The 22,750-nt window shown below is 39.9% G+C and overlaps 1 protein-coding gene across 1 annotated transcript in view; it reads right to left on the reverse strand.

Annotated features, from left to right (window-relative positions):
• Nucleotides 1-15,827, reverse strand: part of LSAMP (limbic system associated membrane protein) — a 694,888-nt gene extending 679,061 nt beyond the window's left edge. The window contains exon 1 of the mRNA XM_052642698.1: nucleotides 15,673-15,827. Coding sequence (XP_052498658.1) covers nucleotides 15,673-15,827 — 155 coding nt within the window. The remainder of the gene's footprint in view (nucleotides 1-15,672) is intronic.
• Nucleotides 15,828-22,750: the final 6,923 nt, after the last annotated feature.

Genomic DNA, 22,750 nt, shown 5'->3' on the forward strand with positions numbered 1-22,750 from the left:
AGTAGAGACATTGAGAAATCAACCTTCTACTACACAAAGGCTTTTTTTTTTTTTTCTAAATAACATTTCTCAGTAGTGGTTACCTGGGCTCTACTTAAAAATGAAATGACTAACAGCTTACTTCTTCACAAGCAGATCTATTACACTTAGCAGAATAGCAAATGACATTTATAAAATAAATACACACATACATACTGAAAATAAATATAAACAGTTGACCCTTGAAAAACATGGAGAAAGCAGTGGCACCCCACTCCAGTACTCTTGCCTGGAAAATCCCATGGACGGAGGAGCCTAGTAGGCTGCAGTCCCTGGGGTCGCTGAGAGTCGGACACTACTGAGCGGCTTCGCTTTCACTTTTCACTTCCATATATTGGAGAAGGAAATGGCAACCCACTCCAGTGTTCTTGTCTGGAGAATCCCAGGGATGGAGGAGCCTGGTGGGCTGCCGTCCATGGGGTCGCACAGAGTCGGACACAACTGAAGCGATTTAGCAGCAGCAGCAGCTTGAAAAACATGCATTTGAACTGTACAGGTCCTATTATACTTGGATGTTTTCAATAGTTAATACAGTACCACATGATCCTCGGCTGTGTGAATCTGAGTTGTAGTTACAGAGGTATCTAGGATACAGAGAAACCAAGCATACAAGAGGCAGATTTTCAAACTGCACTGAGGTTCAGGGCCCCTGACCCCTACATTGTTCAAGAGTCAAGCTGTACATAGTCGTCCCTAGGTATCCACAGAGGATTACTTCTAGGACTTCCATCCCATGGATACCAAAATCCACAGATGCTCAAAACCCTTATATTATAAAATGGTGTCGTACTTGCATATAACCTACACACATATTCCCATAGACCTTAAATCATCTTTAGATTACTTAGAATACCACATACTATACAAATACTTTGTCAATAGCTGTAAACACAATGTAAATGCTATGTACACAGTTGCCATCACTCTAGCAAATTCAAGTTTTGCATTTTAGAACTTTGGGGGATTTTTTTTATTTTTTTTTGGGGGGGGGATTTTTTTAAAAACTATTTTCAACCCACAGTTGGTTGAATCCATGGATGCAGAACCCACAGATATGGAGAGACAACTGGAATTGTATATCCTTCTTGTTTTCTTCTTATAATAACCTACTAGAATAAGAAGGTAAATAATATTATTGCCATTTTCATTTTATAAATAAAGGCCTTGAGGCCCGTAGGGATAAGTGATTTGTCCATGCTTGCATAGCTGGTAATTGACAGACATGATACTTGGAGCTAGGCCTCCTGGTCAGAAGCTGTGCTATTTCCACCAGGTCATTAAAAAATGTTCATCTTTTAAAAATTACTCAAATTACTTTGCTTATTTAAATGATGCATTGTTTAAATTACAAACTACCCTAAATTCTTTGCCTCTCTTTTCTCTTTTTTTGAAATGAGGTATGATATAAACACACATAAACATACAAATAATGTTCTTTTTTATGTATGTTAGTTGCTCAGTTGTGTCCAGCCCCGTGGACTGTAGCCTACCAGGCCCCGCTGTCCATGGAATTCTCTAGGCAAGAATACTGGAGTGGCTGCTATTCCCTTCTCCAGTTCTCTTTATATAAGGCTACATTTGCCTCCCTACAGCTAGCACCAATTTTCATCTCATAAACTTGTCAGCAAAGAGATTCCTTTAATTTTTGTGTCATACACATGGTAGAAGTTTTGCCCCCTGCTTTCTTTTTATCCAAATATTGAACATGGCCAAGGACAGACAGAGAATCCTCAACCACTATCAGTCAGTTTCTTTGGCTTGATTGTTCAATCAAGTGAAACAAAAATCTAGCTCATTACAGATCCATAATCTGTTCATAAGTCTATCAGGAGAAACCTGTCAAAATACAGATACGAGAGTGAATGGCATTTCCCTAATGTACTGGAATTTTGTTTGTTTTAAAGACATTTATTTCCCTTATTATAGTTTGTTTCTAGGGAACCCATGTTGGCATCTAGTGATTGTTGCTTCCTTTTCAAAATATTCTAGCATTTATATTTTTGCTGTTGTTGCTGATTCAATATTATTTTCCCCTTTTATTTATAATAGGACAATATTGTGTGCCACCAATAGAATGAAAAATTTCTATTTTCTACAGGTTTTTAAATGTTAGCAATAATATTTCTACAATCATCTATTAAGTTATTTTAGTGACCTAGGTGTAATACATATGAGATTTATAGCTGAACTTATTTATATTACTCAAATCATTTCTTCACATGCCTTGAGTGTTTAAGATTGAAAAGGGTATAAAAGCATAAATATGATTATTTGACTTGATAAATTGAAGTTTAACTTAAATTCTTATTATTCTCTTTTAGTGGCCAAAGACACCAGAGAAGGCAATGGCACCCCACTCCAGTACTCTTGCCTGGGAAATCCCATGGACAGAGGAGCCTGGTAGGCTGCAGTCCATGGGGTCACAAACAGTCAGATACGACTGAGTGACTTCACTTTCACTTTTCACTTTCATATATTGGAGAAGGAGATGGCAACCCATTCCAGTGTTCTTGCCTGGAGAATCCCAGGGACGGAAGCCTGGTGGGCTCCCGTCTATGGGGTCACACAGAGTCGGACACGACTGACGTGATTTAGCAGTAGCAGTTCTCATCTTCAGGAAAAATGCTTGTTAAGAGATAACTAGACATTTTGGTGACTGAGATGAAAGAAAATAGAACTTTAGCCTAGCATTGGGATCATATATTAAAAAATTGACTATTTTTTAAACTATTTTTCATTTAGCTAAGATAGTATTAATTTCTACTCCATAATATACATAGGAAAAATATTATAATATTTCACTTTACTTTCTCGGAACTCTATGATAACCAACATGTAATAGAAATAAGAAATATTATGTATGACTTCTCTTTCAAAATAATTCTAGAACTTGCATAATTATTAATTACAAATAAAACATATTAACCAAAACAAAATAAGAAAGCCAGCATGTGATGCTTCTTATATACTGTATATATTCACATCCTTGATAACCTGGAAAACTTGGTTGTTCGCCATAAACTTCCCCAATCGTTAGTGCACCAAATTAACTAAGTTCCTATTAGAATGTGCTATGATCCAAGTTCACAATAATATTCACATTTACACTTTGTGTATGCAAATTTTGTGTACATATAAAGGGTACATGTATGCTTTTTCTTTTTATATATAATTATAAATATATGTTGAAGAAATTGAAAATAAAAATGTGTTCAAACACATCTATATAGTACAGATTAAGTATATCTGTGACACAAATTGCTTAAGCATAACAGATTCTGTATAAACACATATTATTTTCTGAATATCTATATTTTGAGCTGTTTCATTTTTATATAAGAATTACGGCAGTAAGATGGGAAAATAGTTTTATTTCCTACACCATGACATTTATGGCTTTCCTAGTGTCTCAGTTAGTAAAGAATCCTCCTGCAATGCGGGAGACGTGGGTTCAATCCCAAGGTTGGGAAGATCCCCTGGAGAAGGAAATGGCAACCCACTCCTTGTCTTCTTATGTATATGCCAACACTCCTTGTTGGCAACCCAACTCCAGTATTCTTGCCAGGAGAATCCCATGGGCAGAGGAGCCAGGCAGGCTACATGGGATCGCAAAGAGTCAGACACAACTGTGAGCCTAACTTTCCGTTTCATGACATTTATAATATAGGAGTTTATTATTCTTTTTAATTTGAGCATATCATCATCCGATTTATAACATCATGCATTTCATCTGATGTACTCAACCATATTCAAAAATATAATGTCACTTTACCAGACCAACATCTTTGTTTAATAGCCAAGTAGGAATTATACCCGTTTTGGAGGTGAAACTATGGAAACTAATTTCCAACTTTCTACAGACAATAGTTTTTTGTCAGACTAAAGTCTAAATCTCTTGATTTTCAATCTAGAATTTCTCTAATCTAGTAATATCCTATAAACTTTAGGCAGTTCCCTTGTCATGGTGATAATATTAGATATTAGTTCATCAGATTAGACACCAAAGATACACAGAAGAATAGAGGTCAAAAGAGAGTCAAATAAAAACCCATTCATATGCTAAGCTCATGATTCAGCAATAGAAAATGCTGATCTTAAGATATGCTCATACAATTGCATCGTGAACATACACAAGATGACAACAATCTTTGGTTATCTCAAGATGAAGATCAGCCACAAACTGGCAGCCATATGTGCTTCAAACTCCACAAAATAAACAGCCCTGATGCAGTACGTTAGAATGAGATGAAGAAGCACAAAAAACAGGAATAAGAAAACCAGTTATTTTTCACAATCAGTATTTTCACATGTATTTTGGTAGCTTATGACTTAGTACTGAACTGTATCCCTTTCATTGTTATCTTTTGTTTCTAGAAGGATAGTGTGGAAAACAGTAACATGTCTAAAGCACAGCTTCAGAAAGGATGTTATTAACTTTTGAAAACTTCAAGATACAGACATTCCATATAGAAACACATCATCGAAGATTACAACGGGATAAATATTAATGCATTATTGTATGAGAATCTGGGCTGCATTTTCCCTCTGACCTAATACAAACAGTGCCCTTGTGCATTATGGCAGGATGTACAAAAGGGAATTTGGGATTATTACAAAGCCCACTGTACATTCAAGCTGGAATTTCTCCAGGAGTGAGTACTGAACCTGACATTGCAAAACTCACGTAGGCATCATTGTTCAGTGTGAACAATTACTTTGAGTCAAATGAGTGTGAGTGTTCTGCCCCTTGCCTCATTTCACATCAAAGGAGAACAGATGAGGTGCACAACAATCCTGCTCCCAAATCCCCAACTTGGTCCCTGAAAGTTCATGGCCACCAGTAGAGGGAGAAAGTCTCAGCGGTTTCCAGAAAGTATATCCTTCTCTACCAGGCAGCTGCTGCGAGGCTGAGCTCTTCAGACTGTGGATACGCCTCACTTCAGGAGCACTGAAGGTCTCTTGGCTCTGGCACAAGCTGCTCATCTATCAGAGGAAACTGCGTAATTGTCTGGGCCGTGTGACTTAAGTTTTGCAATTCTCCTAAAATACCCTATTTGACCTTCTCTAGAAAGCTGTCCTTGAAAATAGCTGCAATGAGAAATGTTCAAAGTATTGATATTTCTAGCAAAACCCCCTAATCCAGCTCACTAATGATCAGAAAACAATCAATTTCTTATTTTACTACATCTTCTTCACCACGCATCCATGATCACTCTAGGGCTGGATGATTCCACCACTACATAACTTGCTTCACCCATGCCTCCTTCTAATTTATTTCTTCTTTCATAAACCAATATCTGCTCAGCTTGATTTATAGTATGACTATCCCTCTCTGCTCAATTCAGTGAGCAAATATTTATCTGAGCACCTATGGGGTATAGACTAAAAATACTGGGATGAAAAGGTAACGTAGATGAGACATGTGACTCTGAAGAGCTAATAGGACATTTGAAGCAAGATACAAGTGAGTATAACTTTTAAGTGTAGTAAATACTACACTGAGATACGCATATACTGAAGTGATTCCACTTCTGGGTATATATCTGAAGGCAACAGAATTACTATCTCAAGGAGATCTCCACACTCCTGTATTCTTTGCAGTATTATTCAAAATAGCTAAGACATGGAAACAAACTAAGCATTCATGGATGTAAGAATGGATAAAGAAAGCAGGAGAGCTTTATCTATATACACACAGTGGAATATTATTCAGCTATCAAAAAAAATAAGAAAAATTGGCCCTCTGCGACAATGTAAATAAATCTGGAGGACGTTATGCTAAATGACATAAGCTAGACAGATAAAGATAAATTCTGCATTGTCTTACCTACATGCAGAATCTAAGAAAGTCAAAGTCATAGAGGCAGAAAGCAGCATGGTGATTGTGAGGGGGTTGAGGGGTGGCAGAAATGGGGAGATATTAGGCAAAGGGTACAGATTTTCAGTCATAAGATGAGTAAGTTCTGGGAATCTAAAGCACAGCATGGTGACTATGGTTTTTATATTGTATATATGAAGTTTTCTAGGTAAGTCAATCTTCGGTGTTCTCTCTCTCTCACACACACACAAAGATAACCATAGGAGGTGATGAATGTGTCAGTTAACCTGATGTTAGTCATCTTTTCACAACTGATACATATATCACATCATCCCGGTATATACCTTAATGATATGCAATTTTGTCAACTACATCTCAGTTAAGCTGGAGGGCAGTGCACAGAGTGGCTGTTGGTGATAATAAATAAGGTACTGAGGAAAATTAGGGAAGATTACCTGAAACAGACAAAACCAGAACTAACCTGGAGCCTACAAAGAGCAGCATAGAGGCAACCGAACAAAGAAGTATGAAGGGAGGGATGGTGAGGGGAAAGAAGAGGTTCCAGGCAGGGAGAGCATCATGAAGGAAGGAAAGAACCACACACTAGTGTGCTCAAGGGCACTGACTGTAAGTGGTCCTGAATTAGTGGGCACAGTGAAGTAGCAGGTCATGGAGCATTATCCAGGCCAAGGAGCTCTGACGTTACATTGTGAATGATGAGAAGGATCTGGGGACATTTCTAGAGTAATACTGAAAGACAATAGGCTTGGGCTAGTCAGGTGAGCTCAGATCCATGGTTCTGCCAACGGTCTGGAGTCTGGAAAGTCTAAGTAGACTAAAGATGTAATCCAGTAAGGTTACCTACAGCAAGGAGAAGCAAGTAGTGTCATTCCTACTTCATTGCAGACCTTTGTCTTCATCTTCACCCCACAAAGCTGGACCGGGTTTATGATCCTGAACTTATGTAGCAAAAGTATAAAAAGATGGGTTTCAGCATTCTGAGATGAATCTCCATGTCACCCCTTGTTACAACAGCTTTGACACAGAGCTTCAGTTCTAGAGATTACATCCTTCTCTTTTACTTCTTGAGCAAGTTACGTATCTTGGCAATATGCCTGGAGAATATCCCTTATTACTGAAGACTCTGTCCTGTTCAAGCCAGTGTTTAAGCCAAGGACTCTTGTTGCTTTTCTGAGCCTCAGTCTAGAGACTTAATCTCTACTAGGAGCTGAGAGACCTCCCTGTAACACTGCCTGCCACCTGGGGGCGGGGGGGTCTCACTGAAAGCTGCTGACCTGCTATTTTCTCCTTACTGTGTGCTCTGCCCTTTTCTTGGTGTCCCATGTTGTACCTCCCTTGGCTCTGCCACTTACCAGGTAAGAAAGTTTCACGAGACCCTGTCCTCATGCCACACCAGAAACTCCCGAGGCACCTGCAGCAGGGCATAAGTGCCTGCGGTGCCTCCAACATCCCCAGAGACAGGTCTAGAGCTATTTCCAGTTCCTCCCAGTTTACCACCATCAGTCCTAACTATTAGGACAAAGTAACTTTTGTACAAATTAGAAAATAAAAAATAAAAAATCTACCTTCACTGAAAGAATCTGATACAAGTACCAGTGTCTTCAAAGACTGAGTACCCTTTGAGACTGTGCAAAGGAGAGCCTGCTGACTGAGGCCACAACCTTACTGCAGCCATCCTAGTCGAGTCTCCAAGAAGGACAAATCATAGGAGACTTAAACCAAGCAGAAGGTCATAAGTGGCCATTAGAAGGTAGTAGAGCTTAGGAACCCAAGAGAAGTACTGGGCCAAAGAACTTTCGGATAGGAATGAAATCAGGTAAGAATTCAAATAAGAATTCTGAGTAACAGGTAGGAGTATCAGAAGCAGGAAGGAAAGGATTAAAAACAAAAGGAAAGAAAAGTTGTTGAGGGTAGGAGATCTCTGCAGAGTTTCCACCAAATATAGCTTTGAGAGTATGATACAATGGAGGCTACACAAAAAGAAAATCCATCCGGCTCAGACGGACAGCAAACATGGGAAAGATGCATATCCTGAAAAGTCCCTCCTTGATCAGCACTACCTGGATGATCCTCTACAGCTAAGTTCAGTTTTGATACACAGGGCTGAGAAAGTGAAGAGAGGAGAGTGAGGAGGAGAGAAGAGAAAGGGTGGTGAGAAGAGAGAAGGGTGGGGCAACAATAAAGAAGAAAGGAGGCAAGGGGAGGGGAAGGGAAGGACAGGGAGAGGAGGAAAGAGAGGGCAGAATCGGGGAAGGAAGGGAAAGAGGAAGAGATGTTTTAACAATTTTTAGAGAGGCAACAATGGCATATCATGGTATAACAAGAAAACAATTTCAGGGGTACTGTGGAATAAAGAACTCTGAAATGAGAAATAGGAGACATCTAGTCTAGTTCTCAAATAGTCACTCAAATCTTTGGACAGCCAACTAAAATTTTTTCTTCTCAGTTATATCACGTTAAAAGGAAATGGTAGACTGCCTAATCTCCAAGGCCTTTCCTAGTCTAAATTTCTACAAATTTACCCATAGTAATTAACAAACTCTGAAGCAACATGTTTTCTTCTGAAAGGTTAATCACTCATTAACTTGAGATTATGTTTTGATTACAGGTGACTACAAAAATGTGTTCACTCATCCTGCATTCCTGATAGCAAGCTCATCTATACTCTAAGACACACATTACTTTAAAGAGCTTGAAAAGAATTGATACAAACATCTTAGAGCAAATGGCCAACTTTCTATTTTTATAGGAATACAAATAAAAAGCTTAGTTTGCAGTTTTCTAATTTTATAAAAGTTATTTCCTACTGTGAATATAATGATAAAAATTTTACCAAGAGATTACATTTTACGGCATTTTACGGTTTATAAAACAGTTGGATACATAGTGTCTCATTTGATCATAGGAATAGCTTGCGTAGTAGGTCAAGTAAGTGTCACTTACACACATTTAATAGATCTGACTCTTTCAAGATGTTTAGATCTTGGTCTTCTGACTACAGTTGGCCCTCTGTATCCACAGATTCTGCATCCATGGATTCAACCAACTGAAGATTGAAAATATTTGGAAGAAAAATTCCAGAAAGTTCCAAAAAAGCAAAGCTTGAATTTGCCAGGGCACTGGCAACTATTTACATAGCATTTACATTTTATTTACAACTATTTACATAGCATTTACATTATATTAGGTATTACAAGTAATCCAGAGATGACTTAAAGTATATTGAGGCATGCGCGTATGTTACATGCAAATACCATTCTGTTATATATAAGAGACTTGAGCACCTGCAGATTTAGGTATAGAAGGGGTTCTTGGAATGAATCCTCACAGATATCATGGGACAATTCTACCTTCTGAACATTCTAAACTTATACCCTTGATAAAAATTCTTTATCTTTGACATAAACACTTGCCTATTAGTTTCAGGTTGACTGATCACCAAGTAAAGTTAAGATGAATTCTGCAAACATCTAGCTATTATTTTGTAAATCATATTTGTGGCAAACATGATAACAGAAGTACACAGAAGTAAGCCTATTTGAATAAGACCAAAGACATTTTCCTTAACTAAATAAAGTCTCTTTTCTGCCATTAAAAAAAAAAAAAAAAATCTAAAATCGTTTTGTATCTTTTGTGTCTTGGGTAACATAAATGAAAGAGAGGACACAGACAACAGGACGTGAAAAATCCAGCTTTAATGCTATTTCAGGAGGTATTATATACATTGGATCCATATTAAAATAAAATCACTCTATTTTCCATGACACTCTAGGGATGAGACTGTGTGGTGAAAAAATGGATCTATGATGATCTCTTTCCTCTCTCTCAGTTGAATTTGTACATCTATGCTGTTGAAATATTTCCCAAAATGCACACATGACTATACTTTTTCCTACATATCTAGAAAAGTGCTGCCCTGAACATGGTTTGTAAAAGATTTTTCAACCAGTAAAGCAGTAGTTCTCAACTCTGTACATATCAGAATCATTCTTTTTTTAATACCTACACCCAAGCCCCATCTCAAACTAATTCAATCAGGATTTCAGAGAGTAGGGAATATGTGGCGTCATTCTTTTTAAAAAGGCTTCCAGTAGAATATAATGTTCAGCCACGGTTATGAACTCTCTGCAGCACCATTTCTCCAACTCTAATGTGCTTATGAATCACTTGGGATCTTGTTAAATACAGATTCTGATTTAGCAGGCCTGGGACAGGCTCTGAGATTTTGGAATTTAGCAAGTGACTATCAGATACTGAAGATGCTCATCTACAGAAGACACATGTAGCAGCCAGAATGGGTGGTTCTCAAAGTGTGGCCCAGCCCTGCAGCAGCAGCACCATCTGAGTATTTGCTAGGAATGCAGACTTCAGCCCCCACCAGAGGCCTACTGAAATCAGAAACTCTGAAGACGGGGGCCAGGTAGTCTGTGTTTTTAATGAGCACTCCAGGTAATTTGGGCTTCCCTGAAGGCTCAGCTGGTAAAGAATCTGCCTGCAATGCAGGAGACCTGGGTTCAATCCCTAGGCTGGGAAAATCCCCTGGAGAAGGGAACAGCAGCCCACTCCAGTATTCTGGCCTGGAGAATTCCATGGACCGTATAGTCCATGGGGTCACAAAGAATCAGACACAACTGAGGGACTTTCACCTTTTCACTTTCCAATTTGGATACACCTTCAAGTTTGAGAAACATTGGTCTAAAAAAGAGCTCCCTACAGTCTAAACAATTGGCTACGTGTAGTTAGAGAACTGACACTTTTTGCTTTATGTAGCAGTTTACGATTTACCAAAATGAACTACTTTATCTCTTGTGGGGTCTTTAAAACAACCCTATAGAATAACTAAAGCAGGTAATTTTGTCATTTTATAAATGAAACCACCAACTCAAAATATTTAAAAGATGTTCTCAAAGTCATGTAGCATACAAGGACAGATCCAAAATTATAGCCCAACACTCCTGAGTCATACAAAGTAACAGGCAGGATATCCACAGAAGAGCAAGACCAATGGTCATAAGGGTACCTGAAAGGGTAGGCTCTTTTGGGCTCTGGTGATAACAGCAAGCAGTGCCAGGACACGTTCAGGAAACCTCCTATCAGCTGAGTCATAGTCATTGGTACTTGGAGCTCTCAGAGACCACACTAACGCACTAAATTTTTTTTTTTTGGGGGGGGGGGGGCCTGAGTTTGCTATTATGCCCACATAATGCCCACCGGCTTCAAGAAACTCAAATGTTTAACCCTCACCAACTGATTTAGTAGATGAGTCAGTCATCTTTGGTTGTTCACACCACCACAGTTCTAAAAATAATTCATTCAAAGTGCACAGGACAATTAGCTTAACACGTGTTGTATGTATGTGTTTCATACTTACAGAAACACAAATTACCACAGTTTGCGTTTGTCACATGAGATTTGCTGCTGTGTTCCTCAGGACATAAATGAACAGTAACTGATATAAATGCATAAACATCTTTAGTAATGTATATGATATGCTATATTCTTAGACAACAAATATTCATTCCATTATTTACTAAATATATTTGATAGAGGACTTAATGGGCAAAATGATCAGTCCTTAAAGTGTCAGTAATAACCCATACATTTTGATTACCTTTAGTGAGTTAGCTACAGAAAAAGAAAACTTTCTCAAACTCTCCCTGTAGAAACATAAAGTTTGTTTTCAAATAATGAATAATTATAAGTGGTAGAAAAATCGCATATTGTGTCAGGAGTTTGATTGTTGACAGTTTCTTTGTGAATGTAGGCGTGCCAGATGCTTTATAGAAGAGAAGCCATTTTTCCCTTGAAATCTGCACAAAACTTTTACATTTTGCTGTCAAATAATCACATCTTTCCAATGTTTCTTCTTTTTCTTTTCGTGTAGAAACAAACAAGGAAATAAAGACCAAGAATTTTGAAAAACTAAACATTTAACTCTTTTAAACATAGATACTTAGTTTCTTATACCTAACACTTACTAGGTACATTTACATTTAAATGGGAAAAATCTTATCACCATAGAAAGTATTATAATATCCTGAAAGCATCAAATAGGGTCAGACTAGTGAAATAAATACAATTTCAATACCCCCAGTTTTAAACATTTACAGTCACAACACTAATGTGTGCCCTCTGCGTCTCACCACACATGTACTTAGGGAATATGTCCAGATATGCATATATGTCATTTCTACAAAGTTACCTTATGAGCAGATATATTGGAATTAACTATTTTATAATTATCTTTCCAGACATATGCTGCTATGATTGAAAATACTGTTTGTGGGACTGTTAAACATGAAATTTTAAAGGCCAGATTGGAACATTATTTCCACTCTTCCTTTAATTTATCAAAACGTCTGCATGGTTTCAACCTGCCAAGATTCATCAGGAAGTGAATCCCCATGGGAGCCTGAGTACAAGGAGGAGGGTTGGAAGGACCAGGGCTAGAAACTCATCCAGTAATGGATGAACTCTTCCACTTGTGGGTAGTGGTAGTGAGGTGGCTTCAGAAAAGCAACCGAGACTTCCCCTCAAATGGACATGAGTCTGAGCAAACTCTGGGGGATGGTGAAGGACAGGGAAGCCTGGGGCGCTGCCGTCCATGGGGTCGCAAAAAGTCGGACACGACGGAGCGACTTGACAACAACAAGGTCAGGTGGGTAAATGTGCCTCATACTTTACTGCGCAAACCAATGTCAATGCAGATTCTGGTCCGGCAGGATTTAGGAAGGCAACCCAGGTGCTGCTGCTTCTGCCACTGGTCTGTGACCCACACTCCGACCCTTTGCCTTTGAGACGGAAGTTGGTGCTGTGGTTTCCTTTCATTCTCACAGGCTCTTATAGAGGCGCTCAGAAAGATCTAGAATTCCTTCTGGGGAACAACAGGGTTAGGCAGGTATACATGAGACTCTTTCTCTTCCCAACTAGTTTTGTCACCTTCACTCTGTTCTTTCTTTACGAAAGATAGAAATTAGAGAACAAGACACCAAGACTCGTATATGCTCTCCTATCAAGACACACATTTATATCAAAGACCATACTTATACAAAAATAGGCATCAATTCCCCCCAGAAAAACACCTGATCATGGAAGTAAGGCAGTGGAGGTAGACGTCTTGGGGACAGTCAGCCAAGCTCCCGTCATTGGACCACCAGAATCACAAGCCTCCCTTGTCTCCTGCTGCCATTTCAGATCATTCAGGGCCACAGACTCACTGAGAGAGGACGTTTTTTCCCTTTGCCATTTCACTTTCTCTATGCCAAACATCTACTGTGGCTTCCAATGAATCAAGTTCTCCTTCCTCTCCTCCCCTGGAAGCTCATGCTCCCAGTAAAATGTCACAAATAAAGTGGAAGCAAGCCTTTCCCAGGCTAGACTTGTAAACAGAAAGCAAGAGTGCCATTCTTCAGCAGGAAACCGACCCACAAAGCTTACTGGACCCAGTTAAAGAGACTGAGAAGAAGGTCAGCTAAGAAAACAAAGGGAACTCTCTCCATAGTTACTTCTGATAGAGCTCCATGAACCCAAAAATAAAGCCTTGTCTAAGGCAAAGGAAATAAAAAAGAGGGCAAGTTAGGTGAGGTCTGGGAAAGCAATGGGCTCCCTCAGGTGACTTCTTTATATGCACTGTTTGTCTACCTTCTCCTTCCCAGGGAATAACTGCTTCCACATTTATTCTCTATTCTCACGATCTACCATTACCACATTTCAACGTCTACTAAAGTGTACTGCTTAAAGAAAACTCTATTTCTTTTGAGACACAGAAGTATGTACATATCATATACAGATATTTCTGTAGTGAGACTGCCTCTCATAGACATACATTTGTATGCATACAGTGCACAAAAATATAAGAATTCCTTTTTTCCTTCTAAATTAGCATTGACACGCTTATCTAACTCTTTGAAAACTGTAGCTTAAGACATAGGTGATGCTGAATTACAAAGACGTTACAAAGTTCATGGACACATAAATAAAAACTTATACACCCAGAGTATTCACTTTTCCCATATTCATTTTTATAATCAGTGAAAACAAATCTTTCTAAGAATAGCATAAATTTACAGAGATTGCTTCACTTGTAAAGGGTTAATGATGTTAGGGAATATGAATGCTAGCAGTTAAGGTGGCATGCTTATGTGTTTGCAAAAACATTTTCTGCATTATGTCCATATCCCTTTGCAAACAGATAAATTACTCTATAAATCTTATTACTCCGTGTGGATAAATCACACTTGCAGGTTTTACAGGGCTGGAGAGCTGGAAGGGAAAATATGCTTTGGATAGTAGGATCTTTGGGATTCATAATCTAGTGCTCAGGAAATGAAGAAAGGGATACTTACACATTAGGATTTTCTTAGTTTTTATATTCCACAGCAACACACACACACACAACACAACATGCACAATGTACACATTCCCCTCTAACAAGGCGAGCGATCCCAAAGCAGGACACCGTGACAGCCAACCAAATTTATTTCTGAGGAAAGGAAGGAAAACTTTGCTGCTGTAGGCAGCTCTGCTACAGAACTGCTCCCTGATGCCCCAGGGTTTATGCACTATCAGCTCCTTGCACACAGATTAGAGGCTTCTTTTCTATAGGATACTGCTTTTTATTGCCACAACAAGCAATAATAGCCAGCCAGACAGACTGACACTAGGTCATTTCATTTGGATGAAATAAGATTTTAAAGGATCTCCAAGGAGAACATTTTCTTTCATTCCTTTTTTTTTTTTTTTTAATGTTTTTAGTATCTGATAGAAATTCCAGGAAAGCTATAAAAAGAGACAAGGGATATATGCAGTGGATAGAAAAGGGAACGAGAGAAAAGAAATGCAGGAAAACAGGCTAGGAGCTTTTTAGAAACAGAATTATGGCTAGGTTCCATCTGAGTTTCTCCAGCTCACTGTCCCTTATAGGGGTCAAACTCCAAGGACTTGGGACTCTTCCTTTACAAATTTCAATCCCAAATTATATTTCAGAGTTTGGCAGAACTGCATAGAGATGAGATGTTGAGGTCAATAATCAATTTGAAATATCCATTTTATGCCAGGTTAATTATTTCCTAACCTCTGTGCTTAAGACTTCTATTCTTAAATAACAGCAATTTGGCAAGTTCCTTTTATTTTTCTCCTCTTCATTCTTGTGTTGATGTCGATTCACATACCAGAAAAGGCTCAGTAACTAACCAAAGTTCTAAAGATTGATTTACTGCCCTCCATTTCAATGAGAAGATCCTTAGGAAAAGTCTCCTAACCAAACTACTGCTGGGGCAGAGTGAGAGCCTTTATGTACATACCCACACGCACATACACACAGACATCACGGAGAATGCAAGCCTGCGTACGCTCTCTAAAAGCCACAACCAACAACTCTTCTTTCTCAGTTAAGGAACCCTAACAAAACTCTTGGGCAAAGCATCTCCAGTCACAAAAGCAATACCACCCTAATGTTACTAATACCATAGACGAAGTTATGCTTTCTCAGTAAGAGAAACAAGATCCGAAGAACCAAACATTTAATCAACCCTGCTGGTCCTGGACAGGGACCAGGATCCCCTTGAGATTTGTTGGCAGATATTTCGACCCGACCATAAAAGGCGCACGAAAGCAAGAGCGAGCGAGCAAGCGCGCGCGCGCGCGCGCACACACACACACACACACACACACACACACACTCACACACACACACCCCTCCCTCCACAAGCCTGCAGTATCAGGAGCTGGAGTTCAAGGAGAACACACACCCACACACACTTAAGCGCCGCAGAAAAGTTGCCCGAAAGCCCTACCTGAGGATGGCCGTGTCCCCCTGCCTCACGGTGATGTTGTCGGTGCCTCGGTTAAAATCCACGCTGCGGACGGGCAGTCCTGTGGGAAGAAGGCAGAGCAATCTCAGTAGGACCAGAGGCAACTGTTTCCGATCAGGCTGAACTCTGGCGACCATGGTGGCCACGCCGAGGTGCGGGGTCGGGGCTACTCTGGAGGGCGTGTGTGTGCGCGCTGCTCGCCGAGCGGGCTTTACCAACGGAGGGCGTTCATCCACAGCAGAGGCGGACCGCGCTCCGCAATCTACGCTCCTTTCCACTTTGCCTCTCTCTTTCCCTCGCGCAGTCTCTTCTCCCTCTAAGACTTCACAAAGCCCTCATCAAACCCGAGCTGAGGTGGGAAAAAGTCAAAGGAACACAATTTTAAAGGTGAGAGTACAAACATAAAACCCTCCAGGAAAGATGGCAAAAAGGAAGGTGGTCTCTGCTCTCTCTAGCTGGATGCTCCTTGGCCAGCTTCGGAGAGGAGCTTCTTCCCTCCGTAACCCACTTTCCCGGGCGGGTAGGCGAGGGAGCAGGCACCCAGCCTGCCAGCGAGTGTAAAGAAACCCACACAGCAGCGGCAGTAGCCGGGAGTCTCCCTCCTCCCCCTCCTCCCCTTCCTGTTTCTCCTTCCAGTCCCTCCCTCCCTGCCTCGCTCGGCACCTCCCCCGCCCCCCGCGGATTTCAACAGCCCCTCCACCCTCCCCTCCGCGTGGCCCCTCGCTTTGCACAACTGCCCGCTTCAGCCGCAGCCAGCCTCAATGAAAGCCTGATGCGCCTTTAGGTTGTCAGGACAACAGCTCCATCTGAGGCCTGGCTGATTTCCTTAAGAAGAGGGGATGGAGCTTGGAGGTACTGTGCAAGAAGGGAGAAGGAGAGGGACTCGAGCTATGCAAGACTAGGAGAAAGAGTCCAGGGAAGGAGAGGCGAAGAGTGCGGAAAGAAGGGAGAGGGACCGGGGAAGGAGAGAGCACCAGAAAAAGGCAAACCTTGACAGATGGAGGGAGGGAAGCAGAGAAGGGCAGGAAAGACTGAGGGGTGGAGGGGGACCGCTGCTAAAAGATGGGATGAGGAATGCAAAGCAGAAGAAACTTGACAGCGGAGTCTGAAGATTAACAGCCAAAGTGGATTTCAAAACTAAATATTCCTGGCAACTGGCTTTCCATGCTCACATCTGTTCATTCTTTCCTCTCTCCTGCGCTGGCTTTCACAGGATTAATAAGGTTTATTTTCTCTCCTTCCTTTATCCCCTCCCCCTCTTGGAGCCCCCTTATGAAAGATGGATTGGACACAATGCTGGTATTGAGTTTCCTGGAGTGTGAATGCTTGGTTTGTCTTTTCCAAGTGCCAGCCTCAGCAGCTGATCCCTGATCCCTCACTCTCCAGGAAACCCTTACTCAGTCCCACACGTGAGCAATGGTACTAAGGACTATTGTTTCAGTGGCACGTTTCTGTGGCTTCCCAAGTTTCACTGGTGCTTGCTTCTCAAAACGTCCTTAGGCAAGAAAGGAGATTTGTGTTTCAGAAAGCTTGTCACTTACAGGGTGACACTAGGGCCGCATCCAGCACCGCAGTGAATGGAAGATAGCTTACCATCATTTGTCATTCTTCTCCACGAGGCAATCCAAGTGAGAAGGGCCAGAAGGAGCCTACAGTGTTAGTCACTCCTGAGAGCCCCAAACCATTAGCATCTTCCTAGGCACCGATGCTGAGCATAAAAGATGAATGGATATGTACCTAGCAAAACTTGTTTCCTTTTAGTTTTATTTATTCAAATAGTTAAGGCATTCACATGGTGCCAAAATCAAGTGGTACAGAATGCTGTAGAGTGAGATGCAGTTATCTTTCCTATCCCTGTCTTTAGACAATCCATTTCTCCTATTTGGAGGCAACAAAAATTTCCAGGTCCTTATATAACTTTCCCTAAATATTCCATGTACATACAAGTAAATGCACAAATATACACATACACACTCATGTATTATACTTACTCCTCTTATTTACACAAATGATTAGCCAAGGATATTTGAAACAGAAGACATATGTTTAGGAATTCTTATCAAACTCCACTAAAATACAAGTCTGTGGAGGTGATTACTGTGCCGACACCTGCCTTGTCTCACCAGACTATTCAAAGAATTTATCTGCTATATTTTATCAACTGCAAAGTAGATTCATTCTTATGGATTATGTGAGGAAAGGAAGGAAGACCTTTTGCTTTTGTAAGAAAAGAACTTGGGAAGGACTGAAATCTAAAGGGTCACAAATTCAAGATTGATGGACTTCAGTTAATTTTGTTTCTACTATACATTAAATTTACATATATCAAGTTTTCCTATATTAAGGATAATAAAGAGTCCCAGATAATAAACCAATGATGCTTTACCACTAATTTGGAACTGAGCTATTTAAAACTTGAAACCTATTTTGCCAAGGCAAAAAAAAAAAAAAAACACCTGGTTAAGCCAAGTGCAGGTTGAACAACAAAACCCATAATCCTGTGGTTCCCAATATCAATGGGAAATGAGCTTCAAGTGCCAAATGCAGATGGAAGGATTACATAACTCTATGCCAAGAGTGCAAGGAAAGGAGTACCAATCCCCATCCACTGCTGCCAACAAGCTGCATGATCCCTGGCAGGATGCTTCTGAGTTTTCAGAGACGAAGTGTTGGCTGACACAAGTGTTTAGATATAACATTTCTTTGAGTGGGTGGTGTTTGTCCCATGTTAGGAAGAAGAAAGACACAGAGGACTGGAGCTTCTAGAACATCTCTTTCCATTAATGGTGATAGGTGAACGATGTGACCCTGCAAGGAGAAGTATCAATAGATACTGAGGGGAAGGATAGATATATCAAGGGTATGAAAATTCTCTTTCATCAGTGGACTGCACTTTGAATAAAGAAAGAAGGAGTTTTTTCCAGAGTAGGCAAAAGTATGGTGGGGTGGTAGCATATCCCTTGCAGAAGCCTAGACATGAGTGTTGACTTGTCTATACCAGTAATCTCAAGTTACTTATAAGACTTGTCGAGACCTAGGACAACGAATAAAGATGAACATATTGGGATACAAAATAATTCACACCAAAGTTATTGGAATGTGGACTCTGTAGCAGATCAGTCACATCTGGAGTTCATCTCTCTAATCACTTTGAGAAAAGGATGGATATGTTGATCAGGATTACAATCAGAATTGCAATAGACCTATGCCTAAGCACCCAAGAAAATAAAATCCTAAGTACGTATTTATATGAAGAAAAATCATATAATACAATTATTAAATACTTTCAATATATTGTCAATATTTTAATAGTTTCAATAGATAAAGTTCATTTCTTGGCAACTTTTATTGAATTAAATTGACTTACCGTGTGCACTGGAAGTAAAATACAAAAAGAGGACAATATATTTTTTTAATAGATTTTTTTGATATGGACCACTTTTAAAGTCGTCATTGAATTTGTTACAGTACTGCTTCTGTTTCGTATTTCAGTCTTTTGGCCATGAGGCATGTGGGATCTTGGAGCCCTGACCGAGGATTGAACCCACACGGCTTGCATTGGAAGGTGAAGTCTTAGCCACGAGGCCCCCAGGGAAGTCACAACATTTTAAAAATTCTCTTATTTAGGTAATTTGATAATTTAGATATTTGATAATTCAGATGGACTTTCTGAATAATTTCAAAATCATAAAGTTTATTATATAAGTTTTTTTTAATATTTATCATTTATGTCCAGATGGCATTTCAAATACAGTTTTCTAACCCAACCCTTGGCCTTAGCAGGAATATTCTATAATTAATGAATATAAGAGAAAAGAATGATTGAGTGTCCAAGCCCACTCAGGTGGTTAATCTCATCATTTACACAATAATAAATCTATTTGTGGGTATACTATAAACTTCTGTTTCAACCTATGTTCTCTCAGAGTCCTTCCCCTTTGCAGTCCCTCATGAGCGCCTTCTGGTTTTCTGTCCTCTGTGATCTATCTCTCACTGAGATCTAATAGATTCTAACAAATCTGATGGTCTGTATATAGTGATCTCATCCTAATGGTCACTCCTCCACATCTACTCCAATAGTAATTCCTCTGCTTGCTTTCCTTAGAAACGCCTAGTAGGAAACCCATAGATGAGTTACTGAAATTTATGCAAGCTACTTTTCTTCAAACTACTATAGACATTCTTCCAAGAGGGCTGGCAAAAATGAACATTCTTTCAGGTTGTGAGGCAAGTATGGTGTTAGCCATGTGAAACAGCCATCATCACCCAAGGAAGATGATCTTAACTACTACTTTAAAATAACATAGTGCCTTTCTTTAGAAAAAAAAAAAAAAGGCTTTAGAAGATTCTGGCACTCTCTAGGGACAAATGCTGCCACAAAAACCAAAACTGGCTAATGTCTGAGAACCCTAAGAAGCATGAAAGGTTTATCCTTCTGTTCAGCTTTGTAAGGTAATAGGTTCACAAGAAAGAAATCCAGATGCAGCCTGGAATGTACAGCTTAACTTAGTTACATTGGTTGCATTTTATGCTAAACATGTCTATAATATTATTAATACACCACTCTACATTTCTACAGTTGTAAAGTCTTAATCATAATAATGGCATGCCTGTGCTTTACTTACATAAGTGGAATTAGCATTTCCATATGAACTGGAAATGCAGAATTGTTAATACTTCTCCTTAGGAGTCCTGCTCTGACATCCTCAATGATTTCATCATAATTTAGCCATATTCAAGTATCTTGGTTTATGCTCATAAGCATGGCACTATCTTGTGTGAATTTCCTTCAGAACGTGGCTCCTTTGAAGACAATAGCTTCATCTCCATGTGTCTCTGTGCCTAACAAAACCAATCAGCTTCGGGTCAGTTAAATATTTTTCAAATCTGTACTACAGAACCTTCGGTAGTTCGAACATTCAAGCCATATTCTGCACAATTAAAAATCATTCTTTCATGGTTCGCTTTTAGCTCATGCCTTTGTGATTCATTTGTCTTCTGTTTCTTTTTGCACTCTTTCTCTTTTCGTAGGTATTAGTGCTTAGATTTGTCCAAGTTTGGTCTTTGAGATTCTTGAGAAGCTGTTTGGGTCCTTCCCCACCAACAAACTAACTTTCATAGGTAAGCAATTACTTCATAGACACATACTCACTAGCCCTTGGACCTCCCTCTTTTTGAGACTACCCACTCTGCCACCATGCACAAGGAGGTGGCAGTTGCCAAGTAAAGCTGCATCTACTCTTTTTGATCTACCCCTCACATGGGAAGAGCACTGCAACATCTGGAAAGATAGTGGTAGCAGCACCTTCAATACAGCAAGATGTTAGTAGGAGCAGGTAACCAGGCAATCATATCCTCTATTTGTGGTTGTGGCAATGACTAGATTCCTACAACCAGAGAATAGGTCAGGGAGAAATGAGGAAGAGTGGAGGCAGGTGTGTAATCGCATATACTGACATGTCCAGTAAGTTTATGATCCATTCATTCACTCAATACACTTTTATGAATCAAGAGAGACCAAGACTCTGTTTTCATAGAACTTTCACAGAACTTACATCCTTGATGCAGAGACAGACACTAAACAAGTAAATACATATTAATGTTATTTTGGAGAGTAAATGCCACGGACAAAAATACTTGTGATAGAGAGAAAATGGCATGAAGGTGTGGTGAGGGGAACATACATCCTGAAATGTAAGGAGGCAGCCATGCACAATCAGCAAAAAAGACCTTTCTCGATAAAAGAGATGGCATGTGCAAAGGCCCTGAGGCAAGAATGGGGACCTCCTGCACCAGGAACCAAAACAAGAATAATAAACTGGCCTGCACCTTATGTGTATGTTATGGGAGGTAGCTGGAAAAGCAGATGAGGTTACAAATTGAGGACAGAGCATCCTGAAGAGATTCCGAGGTGAGAAATTTAGGTTTTTGTTCCAGTGACTTGATGGATCACTAAAAAGATTTTAAGCAAGGGATCGTCATGATCGGATTTACATTTTAGAAAGATTGCTCTGAATACCATATGGACAAAGGACTGTAGAAGGACAATAATGGAAGCAAGGAGACAGAAGGAAATCTTAGTCATCCAGTGTCAGTTGGCTTGGGTGAAGACAGAAATAAGAATGGAGAGAAGGCTGAGTTAACCAGGATTGCTCATGTTGGTAAGACTCCCCCCAGTAGGCCATGTTCTATCACAAGTGATCAACAGTTTCCACGTACCAGCCTTCTCTGTTGCTGCACTAGAGCAGTTCTGCTGTTCCCTTGCAGGAAGCTGCCACTCATCCAATAAGAACTGACAGAATACCAAGCAGATTGTCATTTATACCAAATAGAGAAAAAAATAAAATAAACAAAAACCGTGTCCCAGTTGGTGCTTTACTTCAGATATAAACTTTACTTCCCCTTTATATGGTTATTAGATGCTAATTGTCAGTGTAAGAAAATATTGTGTTACAGATTAAGAAGTGCCTAAGATAAGCAGATGCTATTAAATTGCTAAACTTTGCTAAATATTCTCTTCCATACCTAATATCTCTATTTATTTAGCAGGCAATAGCTATCCTGCTAAATCTAAATGGAATGCCTAGTTAAATATGTCGAGGCTGTAAATCATGTAAATAACACTAATATGTTTTCTCGAGAGTTTACTGACAATATTGAGCTGCAGGGCAAGTCTAGTGTTAGGGCATTACATTATTCAAAGGGTCCCAAAAGTTTGCCTACTTAAGGGTATCTTCCTGTACTGTCTGTAAATCACCTTCTCAGCCCTCTTTGCTTTTAGTAGTGAAGGTAGGAGCACTGCTTCTATGAGAAGAGGATTCACGAGATGTGTCACATGAGTCATGTTATCATATACAAAACAATTCATTGAAATAATCGATATTTTTGATGTCTACCACATGACAGGCCCTGTGCTAAGCTTCAGGGAAATAATAATGTCCAAAACTGACTCGCTGCCCTAATGCAATCTGACAAAGGGTATGCCACTGCAGGGCCTCCCTGGTGGCTCAGTGGTAAAGAACCCACTTGCCAATGCAGGTTTGATTCCTGGGTCAGGAAG

The sequence above is a fragment of the Budorcas taxicolor genome, chromosome 1 (genome assembly GCF_023091745.1).
Source record: "Budorcas taxicolor isolate Tak-1 chromosome 1, Takin1.1, whole genome shotgun sequence".
Lineage (NCBI taxonomy): Eukaryota > Metazoa > Chordata > Mammalia > Artiodactyla > Bovidae > Budorcas > Budorcas taxicolor.